The 18,026-nt window shown below is 37.3% G+C and overlaps 1 protein-coding gene across 3 annotated transcripts in view; it reads left to right on the forward strand.

Annotated features, from left to right (window-relative positions):
• me1 (malic enzyme 1, NADP(+)-dependent, cytosolic) overlaps positions 1 to 12,887 on the forward strand; it is a 79,366-nt gene extending 66,479 nt beyond the window's left edge. For all 3 annotated transcript variants that reach the window (XM_026283845.1, XM_026283846.1, XM_026283847.1), the window contains 8 exons: positions 5,496 to 5,605; positions 7,223 to 7,320; positions 7,650 to 7,763; positions 10,007 to 10,112; positions 10,201 to 10,343; positions 10,426 to 10,599; positions 12,391 to 12,489; positions 12,601 to 12,887. In XM_026283845.1, the coding sequence (XP_026139630.1) occupies positions 5,496 to 5,605; positions 7,223 to 7,320; positions 7,650 to 7,763; positions 10,007 to 10,112; positions 10,201 to 10,343; positions 10,426 to 10,599; positions 12,391 to 12,489; positions 12,601 to 12,768 (1,012 nt within the window). In that variant the 3' untranslated portion in view covers positions 12,769 to 12,887. The remainder of the gene's footprint in view (positions 1 to 5,495; positions 5,606 to 7,222; positions 7,321 to 7,649; positions 7,764 to 10,006; positions 10,113 to 10,200; positions 10,344 to 10,425; positions 10,600 to 12,390; positions 12,490 to 12,600) is intronic.
• Positions 12,888 to 18,026: the final 5,139 nt, after the last annotated feature.

An 18,026-nucleotide genomic window follows, 5' to 3' on the forward strand; every position in this document is an offset into this window, starting at 1 on the left:
ACAATGACAATATTGTGCATATTAATTACCGTGATATATTGCATTACCGAATACCGGCACGGTTGATATAGGACATATGCGAAAACTAATTATCTTACAATGAAAGATGGACACAAACAGTATCTAGTGACCAGAATATCAACCAGCTAGAAGCAGCAACAAACTAGCAACAGCATTGCAACCACCTAGAACATAGTGACAATTTCTGCACTGGCAAACACCATTAATATTTAAGAACCAGGGTCTTGGTCAAAGTTCTCTTGGTTGCTTTAGGCAGTGGTGTGGCCTGGTTTGACAGTGGTTGTCATAAGAGCATAGTGCCACACATGGCTGTATTTAAAGCAGAACTCAAAAACCAAGTGTCTGATTTTCCTCCAGCTGGCTGAATATCGCCATGATTCTATAATAATGGGGTGGACATGAAACTACAGGGAAAAGCATCACTTTTCTCCAAAATTGCAGAGTTGGCGGAAAATGAATGATTATAGGTTGCCGACTGAACAAATGATTACAGTCCTGGTGATTTTTAATAAACTCCTTATAATTTTACATTTCAGAGGCTCAATGCTTCAGGAGAAATCCTGAAAATTAACATTAGCTTGTTGAATGAAGGTTAAAATACATTTATGCATACATCTTAGATTGCATTGAAGGCATAATACGTTAGACCATAAGTTTATACTTTAATTGGGAATTAAACCCAATTAGCATCCATACCTCAAAGGTGATCCACACTCAAGAGCCAAAAATATGCATCACATGGAGAGAATTGAGATTGCTAGCACCATTTTCTGCTCTTTGAGGTACATGAACAGTTCTAAATGTCTCTCAGTTCTAGAGTTGAAGAGTTTTAGAAGAAACCACACCCAACACTTTATTGGGATATGGCACTCTCCAGTAGTTTTTGAGGTCAGTGAAAGCAATAGTTTGTCTTCATTTTACTGCATATTGAGAGTATAGATAAAGAGCATTTGTGAAGAATAGCTATGCTAGTTTGAAATAAAATGTGAAAAGAAGACAAAGGAAAATCATGAAAATTCTTTAGCTTTTATTGAGGTTCAGGCTTTCAGACTGTAAGTTTAACAGCCCACAGGTGCTCTGTTTCCCCATCAAGCCTTTTTGTGTAAAAGCAGACTCAAGAGATGAAGAATAATGACACTAATCCCCATCAGGCCACTTTTCTGCCCCACAATGGCTTTAACAAGAAGAACTAGAGCAGATAGAGCACACAGACGCTCTTTGAGGCCTTTAATTTGGGTAAAGAGTCTACAACACCATTTAAAGAACCATGCATTCAAAAAAAGCAACATTTTAGGTAGTGAATGCTGGGATTATTCTCACAGGGGGATGTTTTTCTTCTTTCATGATGTTGTTAATTCAGGAATAGTTTGTTTCTCACTTCTCAGGCTTTGTGTTGTGGTGCCGAAGTAGTTTGTGGGGGTTGTCTTTGTTTTCCATCTTCTCCCAGGGCAGACAGTCTTCTGCTCATCACTTTTCATAGAGCTCTAGTGGTGATGGTGTTCCAGTTATTTCTATGTTAACATGGGCCATTTCTGGGCACCTTTACAAAGCCATGTTAGGACAGGAGATGTAGGGGAATGTTGCTTGATATTGAGGAATGATCTTTGAAGTAGTTTTTTAACAGAAGGAGCATCCTTTGAAGCCCCATGAGCCCCGTTGGAGCCTCTGTGTGCTGGAGAAGAATACTGAAGAGCTGCATGTTCACTATTAATTAAATGTATTGCCTTTACCACTTAACCTTCACCTGATGGTAATGATATGAGGCATTTCTGACATTATGAAAAATATGGTTGTGTTTTAGAAGTGTTTGCGATATTCACTCTTTGCATATGAGAAAGAATGGTCTGTAAATGTGGATAATTTTTTGCTTTAAACCTGACTATGTGGGTAAACCTGTCTAGAATCCTAGAAATTTGGTCATATTGCATGTGTGTGTGTCTGTGTGTGTGTGTGCACATATTTAAGTTTTTGGCTGAACAGCTGTGTTTGGAAGGGATTCTTAGGATGACCTTTAACGCAGAGGCCCGTGGCACAGTAGGCATGCGGGCAAAATATTATCTTTGTGATCATCAAGGTTCAGGCTCTGCCAGAATTCTTTCACACAATCAGCAAACGTCCTGAGTGTGTGTGGCCCAGCAGGATTAAGCTGAAATTTAATTTAGTGGCTGTGTTTTTCATCTCTATTTTCTCTACTCTGTTGAGCAAACCGATTTATACGAAATGCTTAATTCCCTACAGCCATGTTGTGCTGAAGTGCAGCAGTGAGATTTAGCTGGATAGCATCAAATTTCAGTGCTTTATCAGTGACTTAGACTCACTTTTGTCTGCAGGTAAATCATTTACGTTTGAAAGAAATAAGTAGTAAATCATCACTGATTGAAACAAGGTGCCTTGTTGTGTTTTTTTAGCCATGGCATGGAGATGGGTTTAGCAATCTCTCATGGGCTCTGAGCGCATTTACTGCATTCCTCTTTAAGAGTGATGGAGCTGTGCTTCCTTACTAAGATCATTTAGACACCGACTGAAGTGTATTGTGGTTTGTATAGAATTTGCTGGCCACAGACTTCAGCTTCCATATGCCTGACAAATAGATTTGGAAATTGTGAGATGCATGGTGCATGGTAGAGTTGTGAAAATAATAAATGAATGCTCTAAATGTACAGGTGTTCATCCTTCTATGTCTGAGCTGAGGAGACGGCCCTGTGTAAGTTTTGCCATGCTGTGTGTGTATTAACTACTCTGAGGCTGCTCTGTTTGTTTGATAGTTCATTCAGAATGCTACAGAGTGTGAATGTGTGTGCATGTGTTTGTTTGGGTTTGGAAGGATCAGTTTTGCCTACATTTATAGGGACCCAAATGTCTAGGCTAAAAATGAACTGCAGAAATACTTTTTATTTGTTCGTTTCCTTGATACACAATAGGTATTGAAATATATATTGTATTGAATTACATTTTTTTTTTACTTTTTTATTATGTATTTTTGCTTTCACTATGTATTTTTAACCTATTTTGTTATTCTTATTATGTTTGTAATAAGAATGTAATGCAAAATTTATAATAATTTTTATATATTTTTAATGTACAATTTTTGTATTAGTCATGGAATAGGATATTTTCACATAACAGTTTTGTCAGTTAAGGGTTGTTTTATTGTCATGAAAACAATGTCTGTTTTAATGAGCAGCTTAAAAAAGGCTTAATTTTCTTGGATGTTTGCTTTTTGACTCAACTCTGCTGGCAACAGGCTCACAGGTGTGTGTTCACCACTTACATGTGCCTTTTCCCAAAGAACAGAATTCCAAAAGGGTCAAAGGGAGTACAGTAGCTATAGGGTCTTGGAGCAAAGTAAAAAAAAAAATGTTTTTATTCCATCCTAAAAAAAAATCCTCATTCTCAGATGCTGATCTGTTGACCTAGAGAACTCAAGCAAGTTGCCTGTGTGTAATAAGGGATTTTTGCACTCTTTTTCTGTTAGTAAAAGCATAGCACAGCTGTCTTAGAGCACTGAGTTGATTTAATATTGGCCTGAAGAGCTCCACTCAACACTCTCAACACTTTCTGACCTGTCTGGAGGTAAAGGCAAATGAGGAGAGAGAGAGTCCCTGCAGCTCAGTGTGCCTGGGTGTGTCTGTCATTGTCTGGCCTGAATTTTGGTCGAGAGGACCAGTGCAGCTGATCTCCTGCCAGCTCTTTGTTTGAGTTTTACAACAGACACAGAGGTGCCTTGTGGATCTCATTGAACAAGGCGCCAGAAAAAGACAACAAGCTTTGGTGAGAATGAGACCACAATCCACCGAATGGGTGTTTTGTTGTGTCGGTTGGTTGGTTGTTTCTGTCTTTTTCTGTCTGTCTCTCAGGCACATTTACTCAAAATGAACCCGAGAGCCATAGTTCACTCTGTATTACCTCAGATGTTAAACAGTATTTAGTTGACAGACATTTTTCTGGTTCTTGAGCTAGATCAGTAGGTTATGATTTCATTTTTCATCTTCCTCTTCAGATGATGCACTTCAAGAGATCAGAGAACATGCTGGGATTATGACTCATTTTCTCTACGTTCCTATTTATGTCTGCCAAAGTTCTCCTCCAAATCCACAAGCAATTACTCTGTCAGTCTCTCTTGACTGCTTTCCTGCCTCCTCCTCAAGCAGATATGCCAGAGTTTAGGCTTCAGTTTGATTAGAAGTACCAATCTGAGGCCGGGTCTCAGGACAGGGGTTCTTAAAACTTTGGATGAGATTCTGAACTCAGTTAACCTTGTTTACCAGAGTACTTTGGTGCTGGAAAGTCTCTGGAGACAATGAAAACTTTATTGCGTTTTTCTGTTTTCGTAGCATGTCTGAACCCCATTTTATATTACTTAAAGGATTAGTTTACCAAAAATGAAATGTCTCTGCACAAACAGTCACGACTAACTAATTTCTACAATGATGCATCATAGTAAAGCAGTGAGTTACATTGTTGTATGTGAAATTCATCCATAAAAGATTAATTCACAAATCATACTTAATCAGTTATCAAATTCAACTCACTTGTCTTAATGGGTTTAACAGACTATTACAGGGAAATATTATTACTCAATAACAACTTCCCATCATGTATCAGTACATTTATGGTGTTGTTGATGTTGTTTCATTTTGTGTTTTACCCCTTATGATTTTTTAATGGGAATAAAGAAACGTATGGATATTTCAGGAGACAGGCTGCTTTTGGCAGCAATGCAGATCTTTATTTCTGTTGCATTGGGTTGAGTGACAGGTCAGCTCTCTATGGAGCCACACTGCAGTGTTTATCCATCCTGTTTCCAATGTCTAGGTGTCTGGGAAATATGTTGGGCCGGTATCTGCCCTCTACAATATCCCACTGGGGAATGAATTGGTTGCTGTGTACTGTTCTTCCAATTGTTCTGCTGACTGGATAAATAACATGAGAAACCACTGAATTTCTTCTGTAGTCCATTTTCAAAGTCCATAGTTTTTCTCATGAAGTTATGTCCCCAAGAGAGAAATGATTGTGGGCCCGCAGATCATTGCAATTGATTTTGAATAATCATTTGGGAAGGTTTTTCTCTGTACTCCACATCATTTACTAACTGATCATCCAAGGGTTGTTATTTGATTTTCTGGCTATTGAGAGTTGTTTTTGGCTGTGGAAATGACTACAAAGCAACCGTAACAGTCTCAGGCCCACACTGAGAAAACCTCTAGGATTTTACACCCACATCCACCCCATCTGTGATAGGCTTGAGGAGCAGTTGGATGGCCCCCTCTGCAGGCTGAAGTGGAGTGCATTTAGCTAGCCACTAAAATTAAATTTTACATGATTGTTTAAGATTTTTGGTTAGCCTGTAAGGATTTGGACAATTTTGTTAGGATTCTTTCCATTTGAGAAACAAATGGCTATGAGATGATGTATTATTTTGTTGTGTTTCTGCGTTCTGAAGAAATAAACATAGATTTTTCCGTTGTGCACAGGTATGGGGTGAACTGCCTTATCCAGTTTGAGGATTTTGCTAACATCAATGCCTTCCCTCTGTTGAGCAAATACCGCAACAAGTACCTCACCTTCAATGATGACATCCAAGGTATGGGCACAAAAATAGACTTTAGTCACAGAAACCACTTTTTGTAATTTAGTCATTCAGACCATTTCTCTCTCTCTCTCTCTCTCTCTCTCTCTCTCTCTCTCTCTGATTTTCCTTTCTACTGCTAAAATCCATATTGTATTTATGGTTCAATAGCAAGACTGGGCGGTTATCTTGAGTGCATTTTTTCTTCTACTTTCTTTTCTATCATTCTCCCCTCTCAGTCTTTATCCTTTTTTACTCAATCATTGCAGACACATTCCAACCAACAATTTGAACACAATCGCACTGTTTGAAATTGATTTCAATCAAATGTTTGGGTGGAGCACACTGAGTTGATCCCAACATACACACTTAACTCTTATATGTGTCCACTGTAGTGGACTAAGTTGAGCTGAGGGGGGCGATTTCAATTTATTCTATATGGAAACTGTTGATATTGGAGATTCTTGTGCTCATTTCAGTGCTTGTTTCATATTTAACATATAGTTTGAACATTTTTGATGTTTTATGTCAGTGGTTCTCAACCTTTTTTACTAGGGCAAAATATTCAGGCCCCCCTCCATGTATGCAAAATTATTTCTGGTATTTTTAATGAATGAATTACCCTGATAAATTGAATATTTAATTTACTTGCATTCATATTATAATTCCAGAAGGTATATTCTATAATTCAGAATTATATGTTTTCAATTTATGATTTGGAAATATGCTTTCAGTTTACATTGTGATTTTATGCTTTATTTTGAATTAATTTGTATATTGATAATATTGATAATATATATTAATAATGATTTTTTAATCTAAATACTTTTAATTCATCCTGTGACCCACTTGAAAGTTGAGCTCTGGTTGAGAACCACTGGTCTATGCCACTGGTCTTTAAAAAAGAAACACCATAAATACTGTATATTGTCAAGGAAACACCAGTCTTGTCAGGTCCCAGTTCTCAGCCTGCACGATCACAATCACCTGAATACAAATTCCCCATACATGTCACCAAGCAATCACGACCAGTATAAAGCCACATTCACTCCTCACCAACCTGCAAAGGAAGAGAGAACTCCTGTTAACTAAGTTGATTCATCTCACCAGCTAATGTGCTATTCACCTGCTGATTCTCCGCTCCTCAACTTTCTTTGAGTTTAATTAATAAATACCTCTTCACTTACCATTCACTCACCTTGTGGTCTCATTCTGTTCTGTGACATATAAAGTATATATATATATATGGACCATTCAGAAATAAAGTTTACAATTCTCAGACTGTTTTCATGCATATGTATGATGATTTTATTGACAGTTAATTGAAAGCAAGCTAGAATTCTCTGAAGACAGCCACACTGTTGTATATTTAAAAGACTCACCCCCAAATCAGATCTAGTATTTAGAGCACATTTCTTCTTCGACAATATATAAACAGCTGCTTATCTCACTCCTTTGACAAATCCTCCAGAAGTCCACCACTGTATTGACTTCATCTTTATGTCTACAATTAATGAGATTCTGGAGTTGAGTCTCAAGCTTCAGCTCATGCTTTTTTGAACTGTTTTTCTGTTTACCTCGGAGATAAGATTAACAATTGAGTGAAAGATGTTTGTGTTTTCTGTCCCATAGGTACTGCTGCTATGGCTGTGGCAGGACTGCTGGCTGCCCTTCGCATTACCAAGAGCAAAATGAGCAACCATACCATTGTATTTCAGGGTGCAGGGGAAGTATGTTCTGCACAGATTCCTCAAATAACAGTTTAAAACGTTTTTTTTTTTTTTTTTTTTCGTATTTTGATGGTTGTTAATCCATATTGAGTGATCAACAACAGTACATGGGTGCAAACATACCATGATTTCTTCATGTCTGTCAAATGTATTTAATAATTCTTGTGTTTTTAAGATGTATGGAATGAATTCGTTAAAGATTCATTATTTGGGTCAAGCTGTGAGATTTTTTTATTGCAATGTTGGGAAGTTAACAGAGTTCACATCTCTTTAGATGTGTTCAAGTGTACGTGAAATGTAAATCTGTAACAGCATTTTTATGTTTCCAGGCCGCAATGGGCATAGCTGAGCTCATCATTATGGCGATGGAGAAAGAGGGGCTTCCTCGTGAGCAGTGTATAAAGAAAATCTGGATGGTGGACTCTAAAGGACTTATCGTTAAGGTGAGGTCATCATTAAAGGCTATGTTTTTTACATTTAGTGTTGAAATTCCAACACACCATGTGATTTGTATTTGAGTATATAAGCTTCTTATTCAGTCATGTTTATTGATTGTCCATGAACATTACTGTACAGGTCTTCATTAAAACTGATTCATCGTTGTTCAATAGATGTTTTTTTCTGTTGTTTTTGTTTAAGGGGCAAGTTCACCCAAAAATGTAAATTCTGTAATTATTTACTCACCCAACATTAATAACAACAATATTCAGCATTTTCTTCTATTTTTTGTCCATGCTGGCTTCTGCATTTTAACAATGTTCTAGGATTTGAACATGTCAGTTATTTATAGGGTCAGAAAGCTCTCGCATTTCATCAAAAATACGGTTTGCTCTTACGGTTTGCAATTACATTAGGGTGAGTAATTAATGACAGAATTTCCATTTTTGGATAAACTGTCCTTTTACAGGTCATTTTGCCATTTTACATACAAAGAGACAGAGATCAGAGAGGTTTTGATAGTTATACTTTCATCTAGGCGATATGTTACACCAGATGCTGTCCACTTCCCTGGAACTCCTTGGAGTAAGAATCCTGCTTTAGGGCAAGATGATGATGGAGAAGTTCTGTGATCTCAACGGTTTTCACATGTCCAGTCTGACTCTGCTCTCCTGCAGCCTGAAGCTATGTCCTCAACGTTTTTCTTAGATGCTGTAAAGCGTGAAATAACCTAAAGTATTCGGGGCATGTCCCTTGAACAGAGCTTTTACATATATGCATTTAAGTGTACAATTGTTTTTTTTTAAATGTGCACACACATGTGCAGTTTGTGCACACATTTTTTTTTATATAGTTGCTTTTAAAGGGTTAGTTCACACAAAACTGAAAATTAACCCATGTTTCATTTAACCTCAAAGCATCCTAGGTGTATATGACTTTCTTCTTTCAGGCGAAACCAATCAGAGTTATACAAATAGGCGATATATATAAATTCACGATATATATAAATTCACGATATATATAAATTCACACGACTCAGGGCTTGTGAATAAAGGCCTCCTGTAGCAAATCCATGCTTTTTGTAAAAAAAAAAAAATATATATATATATATCCATATTTAAAATGTTATAAATACTTTTTTCTCACTTCTGCTGACTATCATACGAGCAAGCCATTCTCTCGCAAGTTTGATTACAGGAACAAAGGAAGCAAAGTTTCCTTACTTTAGCAAAGAAAAACCATTCTTCTCTAGATTATATATTAAATCTTCCTACATTCTTCTTACAAATCCTCGGTTTGTGCTTCTAATCTAATTCATGACCAGCATTTTTTATTTTGTTTTATTTGCTCTCTCCCATGTGTACAAATGCATACATCCTACATGATCCCCGGAACAACTTCCACCTACAACAGTTAGCAGAAGTAAGAAAAAAGTATTTCCAAATTTTGAATTATGGATTTTTTATCGATTCAGTACAGAAGGCCTTTATTTACCCCCCAGAGCCTTGTGAGGCATGTTTTAATATGGATGCGCTTTATTTGACTACATTTGGACTGTTTAACAAAAGCACCCACCTTCTCCCATTCTGACATTTGAAAGAGAAAACGAACACTCTGACTGGAGTCATCTAAAATAAGAAAGTCAAATATACCTAGGATGCTTTGAGGGTGAGTAAAACATGGGCTAATTTTCATTTTTGGGTTAACTAACCCTTTAATATTATTATTATTTTTTTATTTTATTTTTAAGAAAAGTGGCTTGGACATTTAACCCACCCCCTAAAAGTGTGAAGTTGATTCCTTTAACATACTATGTGCTAGACCTTTTATCAATGCTACCTTCACTTTTTTGTGTGCCCTTTCTATGATTATTTTAACTGACTGGTCTTCAGGTAGTTACTTTATTAGTGGCTGTATGAAGTCAGCTCATCTCTTGAAGGTGTAGTTCATCACATCAACTATGAACGTGTTTGACAACCAGAAATTTTGACTGTCGCCTTATCTAACTAACTAGTACTTGTGCTGTATTTAGTGAAAAGAAATGTTGGATATATAGATAAAATATTAATTTTTAATGCTATCCAACGCAGTGACATTTACACATTTCTAAGAGTGACGTCTTACTCTCTTTGTTCCCTGCGGAGAGAACCTGTGTTCATTATGAAGTGCGGTGAGGTGTGCTGTGGAATGTTTCTGATACGCTTTCAATATTTATCTTTTCCTCTTTCTGCTGTTATCTCCCATTCAGGGACGGGATCACCTCACACATGAGAAAGAGAGGTTTGCACATGAGCATGCTCAAATGAAGAAGCTTGAAGATGTTGTGAAGGAGCTGAAACCCACTGCTATAATTGGTATATTTATAAATAAATATACACTCCTGTTGTTCCAGCAGTCCTTGTGAGGACTATTTTACTCAAATCCCTCTCTTCTTCTCTTCAGGGGTGGCAGCTATCGCTGGTGCTTTCACAGAGGAGATCATCAAGGAGATGGCATCTTTCAATAAGAGACCTATTATCTTCGCTCTAAGCAACCCCACTAGCAAGGCAGAGTGTACAGCTGAGCAGTGCTACACACTCACTGAGGTGCTTTCAGAAGGAGTAGCATGTGTGCATTCATGTGAGAGAGTGAATCGATTTAATTTTTGCTTTGTGCTTTATATTACAGGGACGGGGGATATTTGCAAGCGGCAGTCCCTTTGATCCAGTAACCCTTCCCGATGGGCGAAAGTTTTACCCTGGTCAGGGCAACAACGCTTATGTGTTCCCTGGAGTGGGGCTGGGGGTTACCGCTTGTGCAATGAGACACATCCCTGAGAATATTTTCCTCGTTATGGCTGAGGTGATCAAATCTCACTTGGTTTTTACAGTCTGTCTCTAAAGCCCTATTTGGATGGTAATTGTTTCCCATGGGAACACCTCAGTGATAAAACTCATGCTTACGGTTGAAGGTAAATTCAAGGTGGAGGTGTGAGTTTGTGGTCCTACAAACCTGGAAATGCACTTCTCAGGTGGTCAGTCATGTTCAGTCCCATTGTTTGGACCACAGTTACTGTACAGTCTTAGACAATAGTTAACCAGGATTGACAAAATGACTTTTGAATTTATCCCCTCTTGTAAACTCATTCAGATTTAGAGAGCAATCAAATTACCAGAAAACGTTTGTGTCTGTCAAAAAAGGTAGGTTATTTGACTGGGATTTTTACATGGGTGGTGGAAATAAAATACAGACATTTTGTATTCAGACTGCTCGAAAATCACAGACTAGTCCCTGTAAATGTTGAAAATATCTTATTTCTCTATGAGAAACAATTACTGTGTACTTACTAGTTGAAATATGTTATTTTTCATTTGTGCTTCCACTTACTGAATCAAAAAAAGTGGTGAACTTTTCCAACCCCAAATGCCCATTGACAAATCTACGATGTTTTTCCAAATTATACCCTGATACTAATTGCTTCCAAGAGACATTCTAAGGGAGAAAAAAAAATGTCATCAGTGCTTAGTGCTCTGAAGGTGTGTGTCATGTATAATGAGAAAATCGCAAATTTGTCCAGCTCTTATACTACTTTACATGCTCAATATAAACTATAAAATCCCATTACAATATGCAAACATCGTATCACTTTGTGCAATGTCATCTTGTATTTTGCTGAACTTATCTGTCAAGCTGTCCTCCATGTTTCACCTGATCTCAGCCAGACAGTGGTCAGGTACCATGGATGGTTGCATCAGAAGGGGTAAACATGAGAACTGGTTTGAATCTCAATGAACCACTGTCCTGTTCTAATGGTAACAGCCCATTGCAGTCTAAAAGGTTAGCCAAGGCCATACAGGTCCACATATCATATCAGCATGTGCCACTAAAGGAGATTTATCTCTTTAGAGCCGCTCAGAGTGGTTTTATGTACGCTGAGCATGAGCTGGATCTCTTTCCCTGCTCCACTGAAGCTGCAGTGTGGATGTCTGAACTTCAAACAGCATTGGGCATCAGGATTTATTCCCACTGGTTCTTCTACCTTTTCGTGTATTTCAAAAAGTTATGGTTCTGGAATATCGAGTCTCGGGGTGACCTTAAATTGCACACGAAACAAACAGCTGAAAGAAATAGAGGGAGAGATGAAAAATTGATGTAAATAAACCAAGAAGATACGAGCAACAAGATTAATGAATGACTGAAGCTGATGGTGGCTGGAGAATTTTGTTGTCTGTCTTAATTAGGTCTAAATTGAAAAATGACAAAAGCGAATTGTGAATTATTATGCCTTGATATTATTTGCAGAAGGTTTGGACTCCTTTCTTATTGACAAAAATAAATGATCTTGAGGGTGGCACAATGAAAAACCGCATTGTCCATACCAAAGAATTCAATGCAAAACCAAAAACTTTTTAACTACTAACAATCTTCAAAATACTATCTTGTGTCTTCCACAAAAGAAAGTAAGTCATACAGGTTTGTAATGACACAAAGGTGAATAAATAATGAAAGAAGTGATGAATGAAGTAAATCTTGTTAAAGTAATTAATTTGGTCTCTATCTTGCATGTGCATGTGCACAAATGGTATAATTAGACACATTGTGTTCTGTTTATGTTAAGTCCATAACAATCATCAGTTTGACCTGTGTTTCCAGACCATAGCAGAACTGGTGACCGAGAAGAATCTTGCAGAGGGGCGTCTGTATCCTCCTCTCAACAGCATCCGGGAAGTGTCCATTAAGCTGGCTGTGAAGGTGAGCTTGACTCAATACATCTCAAGCTACAGCCGTGATTCATGCATGTCGCTTTTTAGATTCTTTGTGCTTGTTTTTTTTTATATAATTATTTTATGAACATCATGACAGATTGTGGAGTACGCCTACAAAAGCAAAATGGCAACGCTGCATCCGGAGCCACACGATAAAGAGGCTTTTGTTCGTTCGCTCATCTACAGCACAGACTATGAAGAGTTTGCAGTAGATTCGTACAGCTGGCCTGAAAATGCCATGACTGTCCAAACATGTAAACTGTGAGCTTCCAAAATTAGATTTATATGACAATTCTCTTTTAAATGTGATTTTATAACATGATTATAATATTAAACACTACTGTAAACTTTAAAATATCCTAAATAAAATGCCATTTATTGTCATTTTGTGATGGTGTGTTATTCAATAGATTGTATGGAATTCTTTATAATTTCCATCATCCATTCGTGATGTACGTTAATTGGGAATCATGAGGAAATACAGTATCCAGCATTGAGGAAGCTCATTATGTATATATTTGTTTTTGCTTTCATCAGACCACATAAAGAATTGTTGTATAATTAATTATCAAGTTCAATGAGTCATTCTCTTCAATAGAAGGAGAATTCTGGCACCAGATATAGAGAACCCTCATGCACAATGTTTTAACACCATAACTGCTATAGATATTTCCATGGGAAATTAGTCATGAGTTGGTACACATCCTGTAGCAGTTAAACTGAAGTGCTTGTGTTGAAACATTGGTAGAACTTAAGTTTACAAGTTAAATTTATTGTAGCTACATATATATACAATATACAATATGTAAGGGATAACTGACAACGGGATGTTAGAAAAATAATGCACACGCGAGGTGGTGATGTGGTCACGATGCGAAGCGGTGGTGAAGTGAAGGTGAAGTGACATACAGCCAAGTAGGGTGACCCTTCTCAGAATTTGTGCTCTGCATTTAACCCATCCAAAGTGCACACACACAGCAGTGAACACACACACACACACACACACACACAGTAAACACACCCGGAGCAGTGGGTTTTTCTAATAATTCAACAGCCCGGAGTCAATTACTCTGCTCATACTACGGTTACCACACCACAAGACATCGATCAGATGATATATTTAAAGCGATTCGTCCGGTTTTTGTACCTAAATTGCTATTGTGAGTAGGATTATTTATTCCGCATCTCATCCAATGCCTCTTTTGCTAGTACTTAAACGTCATTTTAAAGATGGTAATGGAGGCTTGAGCCATTGATAGGATTCTAATGCAGTTATTAATGAAGTTATTAGAAAGAGAAGGATATTGACAGAGACACACACACACAAAGAGAGAGAGAGAAAGAGAACGAAGGCGTAATGCGGTCAGGAGAGTTTCCCAGAAAATAATTTCACACCTCAGAACGTTCGTCAGCCAATCAGATTCAAGCATTCAACAGCCCTGTAGTAAAATTGGTTATATAGCCTACTTGATAACATAGACATAATATACTTATATTATGGCTATTCTTGATAACATCAGATTGCACATCATTATACTACAGGACTGTTGAATGCTTGAATCTGATTGGCTGACAAAAAGTGTGCAATTGTTTTCTGGGAAACGCATGGCGAACATAGTTCCAGGCAGCTCTCCTGACTACATTAAAGTTCCATATATCACTTCGCATAGTTAACTGTTTGCACAAAAATGTGTCAGCACTGCCCTGGCGGTTTAGCCTATATACAGTAGTGTAGCAACTAAAGACCACACATGACATTTCTCACTAGCATAGAGACAGTGCTGTTTAGAGATGCAAAGAGGTAAGTTAGCCTAATTCACAGAAGCTATCTCGCGCTCTCTCTCTCTCTCTCTCTCTCTCATTTTCGGTGTGAGTGTGAGCGTGAGTGTGGAGCATGATTTTGCGATTTTAGTTTTTTTGTTTTTTCTTTATTTTTCTGTTTTATTGCCTTTCTCTTTTTCTCTTGGTTTTGTTGTTTGTTTGATTTGGGTCACAGGGTTTTTTTTTCACCTTGTGCGGCTATGGCGGAACTGCAGCTGTTTTTTAAAATAATCTCACGCGACGTCGTGGTGTTAAAGTAGCTCCGCGGTGAGTGTCGAAGATTGCTGTTTGGCTATGGGAGAGGTTGTTGGGCATGATAGTATTTTGTCAGCATCCAAAACTAATAGTGCTGTTGTTGTTTCATTCAATCATTCAAGCCGTAAACATGTTTTTTTCCTGTTGTAAAGTTAAGCATTTTGACATGGGGAGTCTATGGGATTGACTCCCTTTACAGTTTTAGTCACTTCCTTGTTGGTTTCATGAGAGAGAGCGGGAGGTTGCCACTTGGTCACAACCGATAAGATGAAGTGCTTTAACTGTGGGGAGAGGGGCCATCTAATTCGGGCTTGCCTTGAAAGGAGTAAAGAAGATCTTCCATCAACTGATGATCAAAATATGAGGGAGATTAATCTAAATAATGATCATGAGGAGGAAAGGGTAGAGGCAGGGCCCTCCAATGCTCCCATTTTGAATGTTTTGAAATTTGACTGTTGTGGAAAATAACGGTAGGGTGTTTGAGGCTCAGCATGCGGCTTTAGGTGCAGATGTATCAGTAGTGTCCTTGCAAGAAAGTGGAATGGAGGCTACTACTATAGTGAGTGAAGAAACTAGTGATTCCACTAGTGAGTCTGTTTTGACAAGGGATGAAAGTGAACATGTGAAATGGCAGCGATTTGGATTGTGATGAGGCTAATCTAGAATCAGATAAAATGGAGTTCAAAGTTCCAGTTAAAGGAAAAGTTCAAGTGAAGCTCAAAGTGCGAAGCAGAAAAAAACAAACGTGATTGATGATGAGGACAAAGAAGGGATGGAAAGTGGCAATGAATCTTTGGATTCAAGTTTCAGTTTTTCTCAAAGTGATTTATGTAATCATAGTTACAATGTAGAAGACATTAAACTCTTCCTTAGGGCAACAAAGAATAAGAGAGGAGTACATGTCTGAATAGTTTACAGACATCAAATAATTTGTTGATTAAACCAAGTTGTGTATGGCTGATAATTTATTCACAAATAAGGAGATTTATTGGTTAAAGAAAATTGTAAGAAATTTAAACTCTGATCTTGTTAATGAAAATAGTTAAAAAGCCTCAAGTTACAAATAATGGGTTTGTAGTTTTTTAAAAGTATTTGCTTTTACTTCATTTCCTTTTTTTCTATCAAAAATGAATGAAATCAATATTGCCTCCTTGAACATTAATGGGGCGAGAGATTTTAAGAAAAGAACAGGAATTTGTGAAGCAAAATAAGTTAGATGTGATAATGTTGCAGGAAACTCATAGTGATTAAAATAATGCTTCGGATTGGGCTATAGAATGGGGTGGGTTTTAGTTTTTAAGTCACAATACTTCACTTATTGGTGGAGTAGCCATTCTTTTTGCAAAAAAAAATTCAACCCACATTCTTTTCAAGTAGAAGAAATAGTAAAAGGTAGACTTTTAAAAATAAGAGCAAGCTATGGAAATAAAGTTATTGTATTTATTTGTGTGTACTGCCCAGTCTCAGCAATAGAGAGTATGTTTTTTTTATAATAGCTTATGGTCTGTTTTACAAAAATGTAATCAAGAAGACTTTTTATTCTTGGGAGGTGATTTCAACTGTAATAAATCTAATCTAGATAGAAATCACTTAGAGCTTCATATGCCTTCTAGAAATCGAATGATTCAAGATGCACGACTTATGTGATGCATGGAGACGTTTAAAGGGTACACAAAACAATATACTTGGACTCATGTGCATGATAAAGTAATTTATATGGCAAGTTTGGACAGATTTTATGTTTTTAAACATCACTGCAATATCATAAGGGACTGTCACATTGTACCAGTTAGTTTTTCTGATCATTGTATGGTCAAATGATCATTGTTTATTATTCTTTTGAAACCAAAAAATTCTTATTAGCAGTTAAACACTACTGTATTAAGTGACAGACACTTTAAAGAATTGTTTAATTTCTTTTGGGAAGATTTTAAAACCAAGAAAGGGTGTTATAGCTCTGTACAACATGGGTGGGATGTAGGAAAAGCTCAAATTAAGCAGCTCTGTTTACAGTATGCTCAAAACATCACTGCAGAGACTAATTTTAGAATGAATATCTTGGGGGCTGATATTCTAAAGCTCCAAGAATTGGCAGAGTCTACTGATACAAGAGGATTTGTGGATTTGCTATTAGATTAAAAAAAAAAAACAATTGGCAGATCTACTTGGTTCCAAGACACAATGTTGCCTTGGTCAGGTCGAGATTCCAAAGTGTAGATCAAATGGATGCTCCAACAAAATTCTTTTTAATTTGGAAAAAAAAAAGAATGGTCAAAGCAGAGCTATTCATGCTCTACGATCTGACTCTGGTATTCTTTTAACAGATCTTTCAGAAATTCATCAGAGAGCAGTTATCTTTTATAAAGATTTACATAAAAGTGAGGTTGCTGTAGAGCTAGAAAACGGGGGTGAGTTTTTCTTGCATCAACACTGATATTTCTGGTCCTCTGAGTATGAGTGAGCTACAGAAAGCACTTTGAGGGATGGTGTCCGGTAAAACACCAGGCATCGATGGTTTACCAGTAGACTTATACAAGTCTTTTTGGTCAACAATAGGAGAGGATCTCCTGGAAGTGTTGAATATCAGTCTGGCAAGGGGTAAGCTGCCTCAAAGTTGCCGAAGAGCTGTGTTGACCCTCCTACCAAACAAAGGAGATCTTGGAGATATAAGGTGTTGGCGTCCAGTTTCTTTGCTCTGAAGCGACTATAAGCTTTTATCAAAAGTTTTAGCTAATAGGTAGATTTTTGACAACATTGCTTTTGTTCAGGATCTTATTGAAATCCAAGATTTTAAACCTAAAATTTGGTTTTATTTTGTAGGTCAAGAAAAAGCTTTTGATCGGGTTGAACACTGTTTTTTGTGGAAGGTTCTATCTGCATTTGTATATATATATAATTATGAGTGTGCAATTGAGGAACACGCGCTGCGAACACAATACCGTTTGCCTGCCGCTGAAGTGAAGTTGGTGCTCATGCCTGAAATGTCTCCCGTTTGATGTGGCGACAAAGATGTTATGTGTCTGAATAAATCCACTTCTTGTTAAGAAAAAAGAGACAGAAGTAGCAGTTATGAGTGAAGTGGCCAACCCCTGCGTTAACAGCATTGTATAAATAAATATATACAGATCCCTCCACTATTATTGGCACCCTTATTAAATATGAGCAAAGACGGCTGTGAAAATAAATATGCATTTTTTTATCCTTTTGATCTTTCATGCAAATAAAAATCACAAAATTCTAAACTTTCATTGAAGTAAAACAATTGAAAGTTGGAGGGAAATCTCATTGTGAAATAAATATTTTTAGTTCACGTTTACCACAGTTAGCACCCAATTATTGCAACATCCTTTTCCCAAGATAACAGCACAGTTTTGTCCTATTATGCCTGAAGAGTCTGGAGAAAACCTGATAAAAGATCAGAGACCATTCCATGCGGAATCTCTCCAG

This window comes from Carassius auratus, chromosome 16 (genome assembly GCF_003368295.1).
Source record: "Carassius auratus strain Wakin chromosome 16, ASM336829v1, whole genome shotgun sequence".
Classification (NCBI taxonomy): domain Eukaryota; kingdom Metazoa; phylum Chordata; class Actinopteri; order Cypriniformes; family Cyprinidae; genus Carassius; species Carassius auratus.